The sequence below is a fragment of the Lutzomyia longipalpis genome, chromosome 3 (assembly GCF_024334085.1).
Source record: "Lutzomyia longipalpis isolate SR_M1_2022 chromosome 3, ASM2433408v1".
NCBI lineage: Eukaryota > Metazoa > Arthropoda > Insecta > Diptera > Psychodidae > Lutzomyia > Lutzomyia longipalpis.
In genome coordinates this window covers 25,388,417-25,405,921 of record NC_074709.1, presented here as the reverse complement: position 1 = coordinate 25,405,921, position 17,505 = coordinate 25,388,417, and the positions used below count along the sequence as shown (strand labels likewise).

The window sequence follows — 17,505 nt, the reverse complement described above, 5'->3', positions numbered from 1 at the left end:
CCAACACATGATAAGCGCCCCGAGAGAGAGATAAGAAGGGGATTGAATAAATTGCCCCGTCGGGAGCTCCCATTGTCCAGTAGATTATCACCATCGACGCCAAATTGTTGTGTCTTCCTCGCCGTCAATTTTCTACGCACAAATCACACAAAATATTACAAACTTCCTGCAGCAGCAGCATCAATCATGAAGTTATTCCTCCTTGCCACACTTCTGAGCATCATCTGGCAATCCACAGAAGCAGCTGTGGTGGCTACAGTGGAGAATGAGAATCCCATCATTGGGATCCTGGCACAGGAGATGTCCTACTCGCTGGAGAATCGCTATCCTGGGATGTACAAGAGCTTCATTGCGGCATCTTATGTTAAATTTGTCGAAGGTGGAGGAGCACGTGTTGTTCCGATCTGGTGAGTTTTTCTACCTCTCAAAATCATCTCTGCCTTATCATTCCCTCCCATTATTTTTGGAAAAAAAAATCCACTCGAGACGCTTTGAGCGCTATCTTGGCTTATAAATTAGATGAGCTTCTCATCAGTAAATTGCTCTATAATTACTGATGGTGGGGGGATAATTATGTTACTTTATCAATGATTTCGTGTAGACAATGTTGCTGCTGTTGACTCCAATAATTTCCCCGGAAACAGTGATGATCATAAATGTGATTCAATGGGGGTGTGCAAAACAATATTTATCAGACTTATCAATTAATTATTTTGAAGAGCAAACAACTTCTTTTAATCTTCATAATCGTCAAAGTGAACTATAGTGAAGAATTCTGGAGGGAATGTGTCTGATGGAATCTTTTAGATGACTCGTATTGACGAAACAGCAGCAGAGATGTAGAGAATCCGGAAGTCAAGTGGGATAAGTTTAGCTGTGGCTCGAAAGGACCAGAATAAAGCTCCTTTATCGTGTGCTTGAAACAAAGTAAAATAAATGACATAAATGAAAAAAATGATAATCAGAAAGCAATCTTGAGCAGATTAAACTGCCGTATTGCTGTGCAAACTACAGTCATCCCCGCTTAATCATCTCTCGGTTAAACTCTTCTCACACATAGGGTGGTCAAGATAAGATGGACCGTTCTCATGGCTAAACTATACACTAAAGACTAAAATATTTAACAATATTATCCCTTTTCTAAGCAGCGCAGACTAGAAGCTACAATTCGATCTGTCAAACTATTCGTGGTGAATTCTAGAACTATTTTCCAGTTAAATTTGGAAACTTCCAATGGCCGCCATTGGAATTCCCCACGCTTGACTTATTGACTGCGCCATTTTTTTTAGAAGTTTTTTTTAGGACGATTTGCAGATTATTTTAACTAACTTTCATCACTTTCATCATTATCCTTGTTCTCCTTGATCCTTATTCAATAAATAATTCATTTTAGTCTTTATAATACATATTAATTCTTTGAATTCTATTTAATTAAGAACCTTTCAGAAGAAATGAAAACTTTACATTTTCCCCTTTTAAAAGAAAAAAATATTAATTAAATCAAAATTCCCCTCACAACAGGATCGATAAGCCGCGTGAGTACTATGAGGACATCATGATGAAGATCAATGGGATTCTGTTTCCGGGTGGAGCGACGTGGTTTAATCAGACAAATGGCTACTCCGAAGCAGCTGAACACATCTACGCCATTGCTGTGGATCTCAATGATCGCGGTGAATACTTCCCCCTCTGGGGAACATGCCTGGGCTTTGAACTCCTCACATACCTTTCGGCCAATAGCCGTGAGCATCGTGCTCACTGTAGCTCCCAGAAGCAACCACTACCGCTTGATTTCATGCCAGACTTCCGCTCAAGTCGAATGTTTGCCAAAGCACCAGACAGCATCATTGAGATCCTTGCCAATGATCCGGTCACACCGAATTTCCATCAATTCTGCGTGACGCAGGAAAATCTCACGGACTACGGGATTGCTGATCAATGGCGTGTGATGTCGGACAACAAGGACTGGAATGGATTCACCTTCCTCTCGACCATTGAGCACACAAAGTACCCCTTCTACGGCATCCAATTCCACCCGGAGAAGAATCTCTACGAGTGGATCTACAACAATAACATTTCCCACACTCCTGAAGCCATCCTGGCGGCGCAGTACTTTGCTCAGTTCTTCGTGGATGAGACCCGACGCAGTGATCATGGCTTTGCAAATCATTCAGATGAGAACAATCACATGATCTACAACTACGAATCCACCTTCACGGGGATGCTCGGCTCTAGCTATGAGCAGTGTTACCTCTTTGACGAGGATGTGGACTATGTCACGGCAAAGGGACCAGGTGATGATGCCACGTGCATGGCACACAGCAAATGGGCAGTTCTTTTGGCTTTCCTAACAGCTAAACTCATTCAGAAGCTTTTTGCATGAAGATTTTTTATTTAATTAACAAAAAGGAATTCAAGCAGAGAATTTGCATGAAAAAAAGTATTTTTTGCATGAAAATTAAGCAATAAAATTATTAAAAAAATTTCTTTAATTTCTCAATTTTTCTTTCAGCAATCTCAGTGAAGCTGATAGGAAAGAGTTCGCAGAATAGGATATATTAGATTTAGGGAAAAGATTAAGGAGGAAGGATGGCTTCTAATATGAAAAAAGTCTTTTTATTTCTTCTTAATCTTTCAATTTTTATCGAATTAAAAGTTTAAAACAATCTACAAAAAATGCTTTATCCTTGATCCGAATCGAGTAAAATCGAATACAAAATTACCGATTTAGGGAATAAAGGCCATCCTTCCTGGAAATTTAAGCAATTTTCATAGAAATAAGGATCGCTTAAACTGCAATGTCCTGCCCTTTTATTGTAGTTAAATAAATAAAAGAAAACTCTTAAGATCTTTTAGATCAAAATTGAAAAACAAAAAATTAGACTTTTTATTATAAATCTCCTCGACCTCATTTTAGTTCATTTTAATTGTTTTAATTGACAGGAACATAAAGTTTTTAACTTAAACGTGCTTATACAGCCAACTCTAAAATTTAGGGGAAAAAAGCCAAAGCGTCTGGTCGGTCTGGTCAGTCGCTTCATTAAAATAACAGGTGGTTGATTCTAAGACATCTTTCGTAAATCTATAATAAATCTGATAAAGGGGATAAAGGATATTGTCCACAACCTTATAAAAAATTTCCAAAATTTTAATACTTTTATTTAAAATAAATTTCTGAAGGTATTTTTCGTATTTTTAAACAAATGAAAAATGGATTATTTCTTAGAAATTATTGAAAAAATCGTTTTATTTTATATTTATTTAGAAGAAAATTATGATTCTCTGAATTCCTTATTTTGGGTTGAAGTTGAAAGATTTTATAATTAATTAAAAGTCTTTAATTTTTTCCACAAATTCAAAAGATTTTCTCCAACATAATGCACAAAATCCATTTATTTTCTTATTTTTTATTTAATTTAAAAACAGACCGTTCGATAAGTAGGACAAGCTGACAATTCAGGCGTCTCCAGGAACAAGAATGAAGAAAATCAAACAAATAAAACTTTCCAAATTTATAATAATATCATAATTCTTTTATTTTCCTTAACAAAACCTATTCGAAAACAATAAATTACATTTTTTTCTTTCATTTAACAAATATTAATATCCATTATTTTTTCTTTATTAGTTAATTCCTCTTCTATATTTGAGCTAAAAGGTGTGATTTTATTAAAAACATTCTTTTTTTACCTACTTAATTGCTTCTTATCACAAAAGTGGTGTTAATTAATTAATTAATTAATTTTAAATGAACTATAAAAACTAAACGAATAAAAAGCTTTGAAACCACGCAGTCGTAGCACTTGAGGTCCTTTTTGGTTCGGACCCAAGATACGAGCACTAAATTGAAGCTGCATAACAATTTCTTTTTCTTTTAATCTATAAATTAAATAAATTTTTAAAAATTCAAATAGAAAGAAATAAAATGGAATGTATCAGTGTTATAATTAAGATTTATTCATATAAGAGTGATTTCAATTTTGGATAAATTCAGAAATAATTTTATAGATCAGAAAATTGTTTTCTTTGTCAAGAAATTGAAGTTATTTGGCTTGGATTCTGGAATAAAAAAAATTGATCTTTTCTTTTATTTCGTTCAACTTTCTGTAGAAAATCAAAATCTTGAAATTTTGACCCCAAATTTCAGGCCAATATTTCTAATTTAATTGAGAAGAGAATATTTTTTTTTAATCTTGAAATTAAATCTGGAAAATTCTGCCTAAAATAGAGAGGGAAAAGAAGCATCACCAGCTCCACATTCCAGTCCAAATATTAATTCTTTTCATTTTATTTATTTTTAATATATTTTTTTTTTTTGGAAAATGTAAAAGTTCTGCGGCTTTGGTAAAAAGTACTAGACGGTAAAGAATCTTTTATAACGAATTTTAAATCGTTTTTTCTCCTAAGGAGTTGAATAGGGTAAATGCTGCCTTTTGTGATTGTCTTTAGTAAAAGAAAAATTTCTTTCATTTAGAAGATCCTTTTCTGTGATCAAAATTAAGATTTTCAGTACAAAGTTCTAAAATTTCGATGTCAAAATCTTTAATTTGTTTTAAAGTTTTTAAAATTTCAATTTTTCAGAGATATTGATTACAGAAAAAAAACCTTCAAATTCATCAATTTTTTAAAGTTTCTATAAATCTTTCAATTCATTTTTATTTATTTATCTTTAATTCCTCTTTATGTACTCTTTTGTTTTTTTTTTAAGATTCTTTAAAATTTAAAGCCCTAAAGGGTAATTAATCCTGAAGTAGATTCATTAAGTTTTCTTCATTTCAATGAGGGGGACGAAGTGTAAGCGCTCTACGAGTTAAATTAAATTAAAAAATTACGATGGATCTTTCCTTGCCAGTCAGTGAAGGATTTTCTTTTGTTGTGCTGCTCAAGTTATAAATTTATTAATAAAAATTAAAAGAGAAGTAGTGGACTCACTGCTAAAGGACGCTGAAGACGTCGAATGAGTTGATTTTTTTTAAGTCATTTGGTGATTTCCATTCAAATCAGACAGAATCCTCTGCTGCTCATTCGCCTGGAATCTCTCCATAATTTTGGCCACAATCAGCGAAGGAGGAGTGTGGGGATTACCTGTTAATTGGGTTGTATAAGAACATTTTAGGCTGAATTTTTAAGGCTTAAATGTATCATAACAACAATGCTGGAAGCATGCTTAAACGATTGGCAAATAAATAATTTCTTGGACTTCACGTTGCGCAGAGATTTTTGCACGTTGAAAAACATTTAAAAATTAAATAAAATTAAGAATAAAAAATACTGAATTTAAATTAATTTTAAAGCAAAAATCTCTGAGCTTCGTGAACTGCCTCAAAATTATAAAAATAAATTCTGAAAAATAAAATTAAAATGCTAAAAGATCTTGCAGAAACAACAACCATCGAAGAACATTTTGGTTCTTCTTACAAATACTTCGAATACTTGAATAAGATACAGTGAGGGTTCAGTTCAGATAATAACTTTTTATTACTTCGTCTGTGTTTCTGTTTCTATTAAGTTTTTAATTTTTTTTTGAGTTTTCAAGTCTTTAATCTCTTTGGAAATCAGTGGAAAAGGTTGAAAAATTACTCCGTATTTGAACAGTTAAAGATTAATTTGACAGAAAAAATAATTTCTTGATCAGTAAAATGTCTATTAGTCAGTTTAAATCAGTAGATTATTCGTTTGATCTGTTAGTTAAATAAAATGTTTGTTTCTTTTTCTTCGGACATCTTTCACAGATATTGGATTCTATCAGAATCTATTTAGAGCTAAAGGTTCGTTTGATCAGTAGAATATTTTATTTGATCAAGTTAATATTCATTTGATCAGTAAAATATTCATTTGATCAATAAAACATTCATTTTTGTTAGTAGAATATTTTTTTGAGAATTGAAATGTTTTTTATAATTTGAGAAAAAGAATAATAATTTTATCAGAAGAATATTTTTTTTAATTAGTTAAATATTTGTTTGATCAGTAAATCGTTCATTTTGATCAGTAAAAAAATTCGTTCAATAAGTTTTGAGTAATAGTTTGATTAATGAAATATTAATTTAAACAATTTAAATGAAAAATATTTGATATAAGATAAATAAATTGATATAAGATAGATAAATTCTACATCTGTGTATATGAGAGTTTCATTACTTCAATATCCTCGAAAGAGAACTTAGAAAAATATTTTCTTTTGAGAGAAAATTAAGGTCAAACTTTTGAGGTTAGAAACCTCGATCCTCCAAGTGTTAACCTCTAGGCCGCCAAGCGGGGTCGTTGAACGACCCCAGCCCTATATTTCGTGCTATAACTTAATAAATATAAAAGATACCATTCCCATCTTTTGGAAATAAGTTCTTTGGTTATCTGAGAAGGTTGTGTAAAAATTTCAGCTCAATCCGTCCACCACAAGAAAAGTTATTAAGGAAAATGTAGAAGAAGGGAATTCAAAAATTGGTGTAACGGCCATGCTGCGGAAAATTTCTTAAAATGAAGTTAGTCACATCATAAATCATATGGTTGAAGGGGGTTGAAGGGTTGTGTTTACTTTCTCACTTTACCATCTCAGTGTCAGAATTATCGCGAATAAGTAACATAAACAACATAAAACATAATTAGAAGCATATAAATGTGCAAAACAATAAAGAATATTCGAGAAATACTGCCATTTATCACGGTGCGGGAAGTGAGGGGAATGTGGGGAAGTAGTGAAAAAAAATAGCAGTTGCGGTCAACTTCGTGGCAAATTTCTCACGAAGAAAGTGTGAAAAATGAGTGAAAAATGTTTTTCCCTAATATCTTCTTCTGCGTGTTTCCGGGTGGCGAATTTGTGATGCAAGGGGCAAGAGGACTATATAAGGAGTCTAAAGGTAGTGACCCGACAGTTCCCGGTTTTATAGTTTATGAGAAAATCGACTTCCTTCTTGGGGTCGTTCAACGACCCCACCTTGGCGCTCTAAGGAAGCTCCAAGGTCTTGGCGGCCAGCAGGTTAATATTTAGATCAGTAGGTATTTGTTTCATCAGCTAAATATTCGTTAAATTTTTTTTAATCTTACTGATTAAACTGATTAAATAAAAATGGAAAAGTTTCAAATCTCAAGACATAAATCATTCAAAATTTCATTCATCATCTGACACCTCACTGTTGAACAAAATTCATCAAAATCTACCAAAAAATCATGCGAATAAAATACAATAAAAATGCGTAAAAAAATAAAATAAAAATGAAGCAAAATAAATAATTTGCAAGCACCATTAAAAGAAGCAAAATAATGCAGAAATATGCTTTAAGAAATTTACCAGAAATACAAGAAAAAATACCCTCTTTTATGAATGTTCTTTATACAGTTTACTTTTAATCACAACCACCTCTATAACGAATGAATGTTTAACAACATAGAATATGAGCGAAATATTTTAAATGCTCCACCCCCATTTCGATTTATTTTCTATTTAGCGTGAGGATGGAATCTCTGCAGGATTAGCGATTTCTCATAGTCTGCCCCCATATGAATGCGAAAGAGAAAAGAGAAAAATTTTCCATGAAATCTCCTCCCAAAATGTTTGATTAATAAAATGTTGGAGAAAGAAAGTTTTTTTTTTTTTAATTAAAAAATTGTGTGAGAGAGAAAGGTTTGATGGAGAAACTCACCCACTAGGCCACGATAGCCAAGGACACTGTGCTCGTGTAAATGATTGGCGAGCTGCTGCTGCTTCAGGAAACTCTCCGTGTCGATGCCACGAACTTGGGACGGTTTGAGGAACCTCTTGGGGATCCGCGAGAGAATATCTTCCGATTGAACGGGGCCAAAGCCCAAATTTATTAGGATTGTCTCCGCATCGGGCTTTCGGGCTTCCAGTAAACTCTCCACGCTGGAGCAGCGACTGGAATCGGACTGAAAATTCACAAAAAAATGTTTTTGTTTAAAAAATTAATTAATGCATTAAATTACAAGAATTAGTTGAGATTAGGTGAAAAAGTATAATTTTGAATTGATTTTCGTGATTTTATGGCTTCCACGTAAAAAAGTTTAATTCACTGGTGGCAGCGGTGGGATCCAAACACCTATATACTCGTATTTTCAACTTGACTTTGCAGGAAATATAATTTTAACAATTTCCTGGGTAATTTTTTGATCCTTTCAAGCATTTTTCGCTGATTAAAAGATCTTTACTCTTTAGAAATAAAATGAAGAAATATTTGACGAAGAATTGTGTATAAGAGAATGACAAGTGATTGATAAGTTTGAGTAGCAATGAGTCGCAATAAATCTGTATCAATGTTGCTGATTGATTAGAATTGATCAAATAAATCTACAACGTGGGATCTATCGCCAAACAATTAAACCTCCTTAAAATTAAATGAAAAGAAGACGAATTTTGATTTAAAAAATCAAATTCTTTTAGAAAAAATTCGTTAAAAAATAATTTGAAAGAAATTTTCTGATAAAAGCTTGAAAGTGGTCAGGAAAATGGAATTAGAAATCTGAATATTCCCTTACCTGAGTTGATATGTCATGCAGAAGCGATGGACGATGCCGAGGAATATCTTCGCGGGCATCTTTCCTCGTAAAACGCGGCGTGGGACTCGCTGGGAGGGATTTGGGATTATTATTCATCCCGGGATCGCTTTTAATTGTCAAACTACTCGTAAATGAGGAGGATTTGGTGTCCGGATAGCTATTCTGGCACTCAGCCACCAACATTGCCGGCACCTCAGGGTCATCATCCATCTCACTGAAGCGACGCCCAATCTCCGAGAGTCCCTTCCGCATTGGCTTCCGTGGATTGGCACTGGAGCTTCGTCCAATTTCGCCAATTCCCACACGCTTCCACGTGCCCAATTCAGCCCGTCCGGGCGCTTCGGGGATCTCCGCAAAATCATCCTCAATGGGGAACAATGGTGGCTCATCTATGCCCACCTTTGGGGTATCCCCATCGTCACTCTCATCGCATTCTCGGGCACCATCATGCACTTCCTGGAGTATCCTCTTAGCCTCCATACGCTTCTCGCGGATTTCAATGTACTTGGCCCGATTGGCACTCAACTTCTGGTACAGCTCACTTATCTTCCGTCTCCCCAGTGATGTGAAACTTTCCATAGACCCTTCCCTGGATTGCGTCAACCCACGTCCGAGCACCTCACCGCCGGCGTGAATAATTCTCTGGAATCTCGATGGCCCACCTAGAGGCTCACTTTTTGCGTCTTCTCCTTCCTTGGCATCCGCACCAACTACTGGTGCCCCTTCAGCTGAATCTTCATCGTCAAATGCAAAAATTTCTTCGTCTGTTTCGTTCTTCTCCTCCGCTGTGGCAACTTCTCGGTAATCGTGTGTCTGTGATGAACCTCCTGAACTTTGAGTCTCCCCAGAACCCTTTTTACGTAGATCATTCAGCAAATCTGTAACCCACACTGGGACCCGGACTCCATCTACAGAGCAAATAAATTTGTTCAATTTCTTTTATTGAGTTTTTGAATAATTTTTTTGTGCTGAAATTTATGCACTGAATGATTAATCTCAATTTTTTTTTATTCTCTAATCTTACCGATTCTTTTTCTTAAAAGAATTTTGCTCATCAGTGCATCTATTCCACAAAACTACCTACAAAAGAGTCTGGTACATTTGAAAAAAGGAAAAGATGGACAGAGAAGAAGACGAAGGGGCTAAAAGAATGCAATTTATCTTTGTGATTTTTGATACATAAAACAAGCAGAGAGAGAAAAAATATATGTGATAAAATGTATAAAATATTCTCTTCTAAGTACGTGAAATTAAGATGAATCTGTGGGAATTTTGGTTGATGATTTCTTACACTTTTGCTCTTGTTTCTTTGAACGCTTCTCTGTTGATTTTTTAAATGATTTTCTGGATTTTTATTATATTATTTTAATCTAAATTCTAAATATTTCTTTCATTAGTAAACACCTAATATTAAATAAAGGAGTCTATTCACTTTGTACAAAATAATCTGAAGTAAAGATTAAAAAAATGATATAAATAATATATCAATTAAAAGGCTTCCAGTTAATTTGAAAAATAAAATAGTTGGGAGAAAAGTTGAAGCATCTTCCTTTTGAAAAAATCTAACTTCTCCTTTCTTTTGAAAAAAATCAGTTAAAGCCTTGAAGCATATGCTCCTCCACACATAGAATACTTATGAATATTAAGTTTAAAATGGGCGTGGTTTAAGGTTTTTCAACCCTTTCCTTAATTTTCCAGTAGAACAATTAAAAACTGAATTGTCTTTTTAAAATCTTCTCAAAATTTTACTAAATGCGACCATTACATGAACAAAAGTGTATGAACTCCTTTTAAACAAAAGAACACACAATACTATTGCATTATTTTTGCACATGATTCCATTTTATTTTAATGATCTTAATGTGGCAATAAAATTAACATTTTATTTCACAATGTTTAGTTTAAGAAGACAAAATTAGAACGCATGTTAGGAGATAGAAAAGATGTCGATTGCAGATCATTTGCATATCTCTGTCCTTGCACGTTGCACATGTAGCTTCTTCCAAAAATTGGGGCATGCGAATTCAATAAAGATGCGGACAAAGTAGGTAATTAAATAATAAAACAATAAACTTGAATATTCTTTGCTTTACTTTACTTTATGATCTTCATGATAAAGTCAATGTTTTGTCTTTAATTTTAGTAATTCAGAATTAAATCAAGATGAAACCAGAATATTTTTTACGTGTTCCAAATTCTTCTTTCCTTATATAAAACTAGAGTACCTTATACTTATCCAAATCGATTCATTCGATATACTCTCAGTGCCACAGTTGAAGTTTTAAATTCAAAATCGAACAGTCAACTGCTTAACCGATTCGATCGATTTTGAGAAATCTAGCAAGTTTGGACAGAAGATGAGAAAAGATTGCAAGAAATTCACAAAAAGGGAATTTAGAAATTTGGAAAAATACTCTTTATTAAATTATTGGAAAAAATGGGACTCTTACAGTCCAAAACGTCAGCAAAGAATAAAAAAATAATTCGCCTAAAAACAACTGAAAATCCGTTTTATTATTTTCTTAAATAATTGGGATCATACTTTGCTGTATAATGGCTTTCAAAATGTTATTAAAATGGCCGAAAAGGTCGTTTGCTTCACCCATGTCCAATGGAAGACTTTTCTCCAAGTTTACTTTAAAAAAATTCCACTAATTGGAAATTAATTTACATTCAAAATCAACTCTTGAGGATGATCTCAAACATTCCAATTAGCTTCTGACGCCACGCAATGTTGAAGGCGCGCAGACATGTTCTTGTAAGAGAATACTTGAAAGTTGGAGAAAAGATGATAAAGTGTTATTTCTCATTTCGTGTGTAATTTTGGGGGAGAATAATTGCAAAAACATACAAACACACGAGATTGTGGATTAAACAAGAAGATGAAAATATACTGCGTCGGCTACTATATCAAATATTTGATGTTGAAAGATCCGTGAGATAAGCTTTCGAGAAGATCTGCAAAAATAACTTTTAACCGTCCACTCCAGCAGAATATTCTCGATCTTCACGTGAAAATACTCATTGTTTCGCTCCTCGTATATTCTGAGAATTCTCAAATTATGGGACTTTCCAAACTCTTAATTACCTATGTATATAAAATGTAGGTATAATAAGATGATGAAATATGATTATCTACCAAGTGCAGGATTATTGTTTTTTTTTTAACTTTATTCTCTTCAAACTTATGCAAAAGGTAAAAGTTCTTACACAGAAAAAAAGAAGATTCAGGGAGGGTAAAAGTGAAGGAAAATATTTTTCAATTTTTACTTTTCTATAAAGAATAAAGTGTTGGTGAAGAGGGGGATGTGTGAATATACAAAAAAAAGAAATTACGAAGAGAGATTCACAAACCATTTCCGGATCGTGTCTTATCTTGCTGCAAATCATTGATCTTCACATCCATTTCTTTCTTCTTCTTCTCACATAAAGAAAAATTTGTATCTTTTCTCCATTTTAGGCAAAAAAAAAAAGAAAAAATACAAGAGAGCCAAAGATAATAAGAGACGCAGAGAAAAGAATGAGAAAAAATTATTCTCCTTCTGATGTGTGATGTGCAATAAAATTTTATTAAAGTTGGATTTGCTTTTTTTATGGAGCGGAAAAACTTCTGGTTGTTGGCTCCTGAATTAGCTCGCAAATACTTGGATAGACCGACAACATTGTTTGGTTATTTAAATGGTATGTGTGTTTTGAGTTTCAACATCAAAATAGACTTCTGAATTGAATTTATTGCATTTACAAGTGACTGGGGCAAAGTGGTGCAAAATTTACTCACTAAAAACACGTTTTTTCCTGTATTAAATGACAATTTATTAAGATTTATCGATCTTTTTGAGTAATTATGGGTTTAAAAGACTTAATTTATTGTTTGTTTTTGAATATTTTTAACGTATTTCTTAATTTTTTGATAAATTTATAACTGTGGGGGCAAAATGAAGCAGTTATTAAGAGTAATAAAAGTATTAAAATGTTACCCGGCTGGCACGACTTTCAATCCCAAATTAAATAGTGTAAAAAACATCCAGAATAGCGAAGCGATATTGACCCGACTGGCAAGGTTGTCAAAAATCAGGTACAAATAAGACGTAGAAAAAGATCCTAAGTAGGAAAGTTTTACGAGTTTTACCTGGCTGGAAAGACTTGCGAGTAATTAATGTAAAAAAAAGATCTTATAGCAAAATTTTACCTGGCTGGTTTTATAAATTGTTGCCTTGTTTACAAAGAATTTTCTTACAAAAAAAAATATATTTATCAAATTTAAATTCTAAAAATGCTTTTTTACGTTTATATAATTTTTTTTTTAGAAATAGCAATTTAATATTCTCACATAAATATTCTTCTTTCAATATAATTTTTAAAGTTTCAAAAAGTTCTTCTGAAAATTCCTCAAAATACACCATTTAGCCCCACTCTTCTTAAAAAAAATTCGTGCTTATCCCAAGTTTGAGCCCGATCTGACGACTTTGCATTTTTGAGTGTACACAGAAGCTGTGCTTCTTTGAAGAAAGAATCACAGCTAATAACATTTTATTCTGTTTATTTGGGCAAACTTTGTAAAGAAACAAGAAAAATAACAAAGAATATCAAGAAATTTTCTCTCACAGACGAACAATTAAGATCATGAAACCCATCTTTGCATGTTAATCTTCCCCACAGATTGATAAACAAACGAAAAAATCTCATTTAAACGCAAAGTGTAAATAAACATCGCGAGTATATCGATATTGACCTCCACCATGAGAATCAATTCACACCGACATGCTGAATCTTCACCCTTGTGCTGCCTTTATGTATGATGATTTTTTTGCATTAATAATAAACAGAGAAAAAATCGAAGGATATACCAGATTTATCCAATATAGTGGGTGGAAATTAATATTGATCAATGGAAATTATCAATTTTAATTAAATTTTTATTGCACACAACACAGAAAGGTAATTCCACACACCTTAAAGACATAAAAACCATCAAGATCCGTTATTTTTTAATTAACACAAGATATGGGGATGATTGAGGGACAAATGGAGCGAGGGACGACGGGATGTTGATTAGGAGAGATTTATATGTAGTGGATGTAGTATAAAAAAATATTAAGTAGTATGTTATTCTTAATTAATTAGCTCCAAGGAAAAACAACTAACCTTGCTTGTTATTCCAAAACTGCAGCTCTAAACAAAATTATATCACTTTTCTTTGATACGTGGTGAAAATAATTCACTAAAACAGATTACTAATCCTAAATTCACGATGGTTAAAATATCACACAGAATATCCCAAAACACACTAACTCACTTCCCTACTGTGGCCCTTGATATGTGCACAAAGTTGTGGAATTATTGATGGGAAATTACTGAGAAAATTGGCATTAAGATACAGCTGTTACCCTAACCTAGCTGGAAATGTCATCCTAACTTCTGATTTTGCTGCTTTTCCCCTCCACTACACCTTCTTTCGAGCATTATTCAATCCCAGCTGGGCTTCAGTACACTATACGTACTACTTCTGTACCAATGACGGTACTGACATGCAAAGGGAAGATTTATTTAAAAAGTTTTAAGTCTTTTTTGAATTCCGTATTTTATTTTGCAGCGAATTTCATTTTTTGGTGCATTCAGAAAAGAACTCTAATTCTAAGGGTACTCACTCTATGAGAGGGTTAATATACGCTGGATAGTGAGTCGGGTGCTACTTTCTTTTGAGAGAAAATCAAAGTCAAAGTTTTGAGGTTAGAAACGATTTTCAAACCAAAACTTTTAAGAACTTCAGGTGGACCGATTATCAAAAATTTGCCAGTTTTGGAAAGGTGAGAAGTGTGCCTTTCCAAAACCATTAAATTTTTAAAAATTGGTTCACCACAGCCGGATATACAGCCACTTGAAATTTACCTTCAAAAATACCCCATTTTGCTTGCCCGGAAACTTTTTTATGGTCTTTCTCCATAATCGCAAGTTTTGATTTCTTCAAATGCTTCAAATCTTTAAAAAATAATTAATTTTCTTCCAAATCAATATTTTTTTTACCCGACTGATCACTTTCTAGTCATTCTGCTACTAAAATCAGCGAACCAAAAAATCAATAAAGTGCCAGCCGGGATATTTTCGAAAAAGTTTGCGCGCAAAAAATAGAACCTTTATCACTTTCTTAGCTTTCTTATCAGCCCTAAACATTTTTATTAAACCGTCAAAACAAGAAATTAATAAGACATGTAGTTTCTTCATCCTTTTCTTGATTTTTTTAAAAGAATGTTTAATCATCTTCAGGATCTCCTGGCTGTGAGCTTTATAATTAAAAAGAAATCTGATTTACTTGAAGGAATTTAATGAAAATTTTGGGATTTTTTTTAGGAAATTCAGGAGAGGAATCAATCAGAGGAAATCCTTCCGCATGAAGAGGAATTTATTGAGCAAATCCATTACTTGAGCAGCTGGGAGAAAGTACTTAAAAGATTTAAAATTAACCCGGAATTCCAGAGATTTTTAAGCTTAATTTCCTTCGGCAGATTTTCCTGGAAAAGCGTCTGTATTCCCTGGAATGGCAAGTAGGAAGCCCCCATTTATTCGCCATCCTGCAGAAGGAAGGAATCTTCAACATTTGCCTCTTCATCACGTCCAGCAACATCAGCAACGATGACAACATCCTCATCCTCAACGATCTGCTGGAAGTTGAGCACAGCCTCTTGGCTGAAGTAATCTTGGGAGCTGCAGCTGAAATTCCTCAATCTGAGAAGGTGGTTTGCCTCCTTGAGCGCTGCTGTGACAGTGCTCTGAGAGATTTGCTAAATGATCCTCAACTCAAAATCCCAAACTACCTGGAACACCTTGAGGGGCTTTTGCGCGACAAAGAGGACCTCCAGCACTTCCGGAACCTTCATTTGGAAGTCCTAATCTCCATGGAGCACTCAAAAGTACTGGAAGCTCTAAAGAAGCAGAAGATTTGGGCAGGAGAGGATGTTTTTGAGGCAAATAAATCCCTAAAGGAGCTCATGGGGTACGTTACAAAGCCCCAAAGGGAGTCCTTGGATGCTCTGCTGGGACAAATGACAAAGACAAACTTCTCCGGATGGAAATATTCTCTGGGAATCTTGAGATTTATCCTCAAAACTGCCTCTATGGATGACCAGCTGCATGTTAAGAGTAAGTTTGGGGGGAAGTTTTGAGTTTTTTTTTTTTGAGTTATTTGAGAGAGATTTATTTTGGGCAGAATACGTGGAGGGGCTGTTTTGGAAGGCCTGCATTTCCCGGAATGAGCAACAATTCCAGATTTGCGTCCTCCTGGCCAGGGAGATGTGCTACGCAAGGGCAGAAGAGAAGAAATCCACCTACTTGACGTGGTACAAAGCAACAGTGTCTGAGATGAGCTACAAAATCCAACCAGAAGACTTTCGCACAATTCTAACCTTTCTAACTGATCTCATTCGCGTGGAGGAGGACCCAGACTTCCTGGATGTTCACATTACGTCCGCTGTGCCAGCTCCTCCACGTTGCAATGAGATTGTTCATGAATTCAAACAAATCTCTCGGATTCGTCGCAATGAGCTTAATCCTGGTATTGTTCAGGACGAAGCTGGTGTACTAATTCTTGATCCTTAATGAATTTATTGAGAAAACAACGAAAACTTCTTACCTCCGGCTCTCTAAAATCCATACTTGCTCTGCGTCTGTCTCCTTGTTTGCCGATTAGCCGCCCACATAGCTTGAAGTTCTTGTTCATTGGCCTTCGCTTGGTGCGCTAGGTACGTGATCTGATGCTTCCTCTTGCTCATCCCACCAGCTTCAGCCCCAGCTGCGGGTTTCCCTTTTGGCATTTCCGTTGAATTCGCCAGGGCAGAGCGCATCCATTCCTCCTGATTGGGCAGAACTTGTTCCCCACTGATGTCAACGATATTTATTTCCTCTCGCCTGGCACGTTTGGCTCGCCTTCCACCACACAGCTTCTCCAGAGCCTCCTCATCGAGCATTGCCCCTTCCCTGTCCACCATCCCGCTCATTTCTTGCTCTTCCTGCATCGTTTCCACGGGAATTTCAGCTTCCTTCTCAAATCTCGAACTTGTTGCTGCAATCTGTGCTGCCTTCTTGGCAATGAGGACATTCAGTTCGTTCTTACTCACTTCCGGAAGTTCCTCAGTTGTGTTGAGCCTGAAGAAATCATCCCCAGCATCACTTCCGTCACTCTCATCGTCATTATCCTGCACTTGCTGGGCTTTTGGTGCTTTTGCAGCTTTTGGCGGGATTTTCGGCTTTGTGTGACGATTCATTACGGAATCCGGGACGAGGGTTTGCTTCTTCCTACTCTCTGGAGTTGGATTTTTGCTTGTCTGGAAGAGTGTCTCTGACAGAGGCTTAGGGAGGATGTCCAGAAGACCACATCCTGTGTTCTTCTTTGCGGGTTTCTTCACAGGAGCTTCCGTATCATCGAGATCCTTAAATTGCGACAAGGAGGGGATTGTTATCTTCACGGGGCCCCGTTTTGGTGGAGGCTTCTCCGTTGGAGTAGCTTTAATGCGCAGGAATTCATCATCCTCCTCGGGAATTGGAAGCTTTGTCGTTCTACTTGGAGCTGGTAAATTGAATTGAAGATCAGATTCTCTGCTGGACGAAGATCTGGGAGCTTCATCATCTTCATCGCTTATTTCCTGACCATTTTCCACGTCTTTTGAGCTTCCTGGAACTTCAGGATTGGGTTTATTTTGTTGATTTTGCTCCTTCGCTGGTATTCCGTTGGGAATTTCCTTTTTCTTGGGTAACACCTGGACAGCTTCTTCATCTTCCTCAGGTCCATTGTCCTCTTCATCAGTACTGAACTCATACGCAACCAGAGCCATGATTTTTCAACTAATTTGTTGAGAAAAAAGCAAAAGGAAAGCAAAATATTTTGATTTCTTTGACAGAATGATTTTCTTTCAAAATCCGCATGAGCGCTGCAGTCGCAAAAAAGAACCGCAAATGTAACCGTTTTTTCTCATTCAAAAAAGTAAAAGACTCTGTGAAGAC

General features: G+C 35.1%; 5 protein-coding genes across 8 annotated transcripts in view; 3 read left to right on the top strand and 2 right to left on the bottom strand.

Annotated features, from left to right (window-relative positions):
- LOC129792945 (beta-1,3-galactosyltransferase 5) overlaps nucleotides 1-17,505 on the top strand; it is a 1,144,668-nt gene that overhangs the window by 85,177 nt on the left and 1,041,986 nt on the right. The gene's annotated exons all lie outside the window — the stretch shown is intronic.
- LOC129792959 (gamma-glutamyl hydrolase A-like) lies at nucleotides 81-3,520 on the top strand. 3 transcript variants are annotated; one of them, XM_055832458.1, is made up of 3 exons: nucleotides 81-407; nucleotides 1,522-2,294; nucleotides 2,513-3,520. In XM_055832458.1, exons 1-3 carry the CDS (start codon nucleotides 187-189, stop codon nucleotides 2,560-2,562), a joined length of 1,044 nt encoding a protein of 347 aa, XP_055688433.1. In that variant the 5' UTR covers nucleotides 81-186; the 3' UTR covers nucleotides 2,563-3,520. The 3 variants fall into 3 exon arrangements, 2 of the variants coding, with proteins under 2 accessions (XP_055688433.1, XP_055688432.1); XR_008750865.1 differs by having other exon boundaries at nucleotides 86-407; nucleotides 1,522-2,440; XM_055832457.1 differs by lacking the exon at nucleotides 2,513-3,520 and having other exon boundaries at nucleotides 1,522-2,499.
- Nucleotides 4,864-13,975, bottom strand: LOC129792967 (uncharacterized). Of its 2 annotated transcripts, none has more exons than XM_055832464.1 (4): nucleotides 13,657-13,951; nucleotides 8,491-9,419; nucleotides 7,641-7,884; nucleotides 4,864-5,085 (listed from the first exon to the last, which is right to left on the bottom strand). In XM_055832464.1, the coding sequence occupies exons 2-4, from the start codon at nucleotides 9,088-9,090 to the stop codon at nucleotides 4,973-4,975; spliced, it is 957 nt and encodes a 318-aa protein (XP_055688439.1). In that variant the 5' UTR covers nucleotides 9,091-9,419; nucleotides 13,657-13,951; the 3' UTR covers nucleotides 4,864-4,972. The 2 variants fall into 2 exon arrangements, with proteins under 2 accessions (XP_055688439.1, XP_055688440.1); XM_055832465.1 differs by lacking the exon at nucleotides 4,864-5,085 and adding an exon at nucleotides 7,314-7,487 and having other exon boundaries at nucleotides 13,657-13,975.
- LOC129792955 (uncharacterized) lies at nucleotides 14,624-16,104 on the top strand. The gene is made up of 4 exons (XM_055832451.1): nucleotides 14,624-14,787; nucleotides 14,860-14,949; nucleotides 15,015-15,648; nucleotides 15,716-16,104. The coding sequence occupies exons 1-4, from the start codon at nucleotides 14,758-14,760 to the stop codon at nucleotides 16,102-16,104; spliced, it is 1,143 nt and encodes a 380-aa protein (XP_055688426.1). The 5' UTR covers nucleotides 14,624-14,757.
- LOC129792954 (proline-rich protein PRCC) lies at nucleotides 16,088-17,336 on the bottom strand. Its single transcript, XM_055832450.1, has one exon. It carries the CDS (start codon nucleotides 17,334-17,336, stop codon nucleotides 16,149-16,151), a length of 1,188 nt encoding a protein of 395 aa, XP_055688425.1. The 3' UTR covers nucleotides 16,088-16,148.

What these genes read in the sequence shown, in the direction of transcription:
- LOC129792955 (XM_055832451.1), top strand. Translation starts at nt 14,758, where the DNA reads ATGTTTAATCATCTTCAGGATCTCCTGGCT. An exon ending in ATCTTCAGGATCTCCTGGCT is followed by an intron (nt 14,788 to 14,859) that starts GTGAGCTTTATA and finishes GATTTTTTTTAG; the next exon opens with GAAATTCAGGAGAGGAATCA. An exon ending in ACTTGAGCAGCTGGGAGAAA is followed by an intron (nt 14,950 to 15,014) that starts GTACTTAAAAGA and finishes TTCCTTCGGCAG; the next exon opens with ATTTTCCTGGAAAAGCGTCT.
- LOC129792954 (XM_055832450.1), bottom strand. Translation starts at nt 17,336, where the DNA reads ATGGCTCTGGTTGCGTATGAGTTCAGTACTGATGAAGAGGACAATGGA.
- LOC129792967 (XM_055832464.1), bottom strand. Translation starts at nt 9,090, where the DNA reads ATGGAAAGTTTCACATCACTGGGGAGACGGAAGATAAGTGAGCTGTAC. An exon ending in TGCATGACATATCAACTCAG is followed by an intron (nt 7,885 to 8,490) that starts GTAAGGGAATAT and finishes GTGAATTTTCAG; the next exon opens with TCCGATTCCAGTCGCTGCTC. An exon ending in TGGCTATCGTGGCCTAGTGG is followed by an intron (nt 5,086 to 7,640) that starts GTGAGTTTCTCC and finishes CCCAATTAACAG; the next exon opens with GTAATCCCCACACTCCTCCT.
- LOC129792959 (XM_055832457.1), top strand. Translation starts at nt 187, where the DNA reads ATGAAGTTATTCCTCCTTGCCACACTTCTGAGCATCATCTGGCAATCC. An exon ending in GCACGTGTTGTTCCGATCTG is followed by an intron (nt 408 to 1,521) that starts GTGAGTTTTTCT and finishes CCCTCACAACAG; the next exon opens with GATCGATAAGCCGCGTGAGT.